This window comes from Salmo trutta, unplaced genomic scaffold, assembly GCF_901001165.1.
Source record: "Salmo trutta unplaced genomic scaffold, fSalTru1.1, whole genome shotgun sequence".
In the NCBI taxonomy this organism is placed as follows: Eukaryota; Metazoa; Chordata; class Actinopteri; order Salmoniformes; family Salmonidae; genus Salmo; species Salmo trutta.
Genome location: NW_021822751.1, coordinates 138,371 through 140,870, shown reverse-complemented (window position 1 = coordinate 140,870; position 2,500 = coordinate 138,371). Strand labels below are relative to the sequence as shown.

General features: G+C 39.7%; 1 protein-coding gene across 1 annotated transcript in view; it reads left to right on the top strand.

The window, feature by feature from the left end:
* LOC115184163 (glucagon receptor) overlaps nt 1-2,500 on the top strand; it is a 25,513-nt gene that overhangs the window by 8,064 nt on the left and 14,949 nt on the right. Inside the window, exon 4 of the mRNA XM_029745164.1 lies at nt 1,601-1,708. Coding sequence (XP_029601024.1) covers nt 1,601-1,708 — 108 coding nt within the window. The remainder of the gene's footprint in view (nt 1-1,600; nt 1,709-2,500) is intronic.

Genomic DNA, 2,500 nt, shown 5'->3' with positions numbered 1-2,500 from the left:
TGTGTTATTGCTGTGCTACTCCTGTGTTATATCGGTGTGTTATAGCTGTGTTATTCCTGTGTTATATCAGTGTGTTATAGCTGTGTTATATCGGTGTGTTATAGCTGTGTTATATCGGTGTGTTATAGCTGTGCTATTCCTGTGTTATATTGGTGTGTTATAGCTGTGTTATATCGGTGTGTTATAGCTGTGCTATTCCTGTGTTATATTGGTGTGTTATAGCTGTGTTATATCGGTGTGCTATAGCTGTGTTATATTGGTGTGTTATAGCTGTGTTATATTGGTGTGTTATAGCTTTGTTATATTGGTGTGTTATAGCTGTGTTATATCGGTGTGTTATAGCTGTGCTTTTCCTGTGTTATATCGGTGTGTTATAGCTGTGCAATTCCTGTGTTATATCGGTGTGTTATAGCTGTGTTATTCTTGTTTATATCAGTGTGTTATAGCTGTGTTATTCCTGTGTTATATCGGTGTGTTATAGCTGTGCAATTCCTGTGTTATATCGGTGTGTTATAGCTGTGTTATTCCTGTGTTATATCAGTGTGTTATAGCTGTGTTATTCCTGTGTTATATCGGTGTGTTGTAGCTGTTTTATATCGGTGTGTTGTAGCTGTGTTATTCCTGTGTTATATCGGTGTGTTATAGCTGTGTTATTCCTGTGTTATATCGGTGTGTTATAGCTGTGTTATTCCTGTGTTATATCGGTGTGTTGTAGCTGTGTTATATCGGTGTGTTGTAGCTGTTTTATATCGGTGTGTTGTAGCTGTGTTATTCCTGTGTTATATCGGTGTGTTATAGCTGTGTTATTCCTGTGTTATATTGGTGTGTTATAGCTGTGTTATTCCTGTGTTATATCGGTGTGTTATAAATGTGTTATTCCTGTGTTATATTGGTGTGTTATAGCTGTGTTATTCCAGTATTATATCGGTGTGTTGTAGCTGTGTTATTCCTGTGTTATATCGGTGTGTTGTAGCTGTTTTATATCGGTGTGTTGTAGCTGTGTTATTTCGGTGTGTTGGAGCTGTTTTATATCGGTGTGTTGTAGCTGTGTTATTTCGGTGTGTTGTAGCTGTGTTATATCGGTGTGTTATAGCTGTGTTATTCCTGTGTTATATCGGTGTGTTATAGCTGTGTTATTCCTGTGTTATATCGGTGTGTTATAGCTGTGTTATTCCTGTGTTATATCGGTGTGTTATAGCTGTGTTATTCCTGTGTTATATTGGTGTGTTATAGCTGTGTTATTCCTGTGTTATATCGGTGTGTTGTAGCTGTGTTATTCCTGTGTTATATCGGTGTGTTGTAGCTGTTTTATATCGGTGTGTTGTAGCTGTGTTATTTCGGTGTGTTGTAGCTGTGTTATATCGGTGTGTTATAGCTGTGTTATTCCTGTGTTATATCGGTGTGTTATAGCTGTGTTATTCCTGTGTTATATCGGTGTGTTGTAGCTGTGTTATATCGGTGTGTTATTCCTGTGTTATATCGGTGTGTTGTAGCTGTGTTATATCGGTGTGTTGTAGCTGTGTTATTTCGGTGTGTTATAGCTGTGTTAAACAGGTGAAGTACAGGAATGTGTGACCTTTGGTTTTTGACCCCTCCACAGGACTGGTGTGTAACAGGACGTTTGACCAGTATGCCTGCTGGCCTGATGGACTTCCTGGAACAACAGTCAATGTTTCCTGTCCATGGTACCTGCCCTGGTACCGCAAAGGTGTGTGTGTGCGTGTGTTTGTGTGTGCGTGCGTGCCTTCATGTGTGTGTGTGTGTGCGTGTGTGTGTTCATGTGTGTGTGTGTGTGTGTGTGTGTGTGTGTGTGTGTGTGTGTGTGTGTGTGTGTGTGTGTGTACTGCACCTACCCCAACACCAGTAATAAGATGGGTGTATGTGAATGCAGAGGAATGTTCAGTGAATTCCATGGTTTATAGAGTGACAGCTGCTCTGAATGCAGAGGAATGTTCAGTGAATTCCATGGTTTATAGAGTGACAGCAGCTCGTGTCACATAACACAATTACACAACAATCATGTACCTCAGATACACACACACATACACACACACAAACACTCACACACACTCACACAAACACACACATCTCACATCTCTCTACTCCATCAGATGTAACTGCTGCTGTACAGTCTGTTGGACACAAAAGCCAATATGGGACACAACGATATAGGCTATCGTATCAAACAGACTACAGCAGCACTTCCTTCCATGTGTTTGAGAAGAGAGACGGGTGTGTGTGTGTGTGAGAGTGCCTGTGTGTGTGTGTGTGTGTGGTAGTGTATCAGAGTGATATGGTCATTGCGCAATTGTGTTAAATGTGCTGGAGTACAGACAGGATATGAGTAATTTATCATCCATATGAACAATAACCACCGTAGTGTTATTTTACTGTATATTATTGTATTGGTATTATTTTACAGTATATTACTGTAGTGGTGTTATTTTACAGTATATTATTGTAGTGGTGTTATCTTACAGTATATTATTGTAGCAGTGTT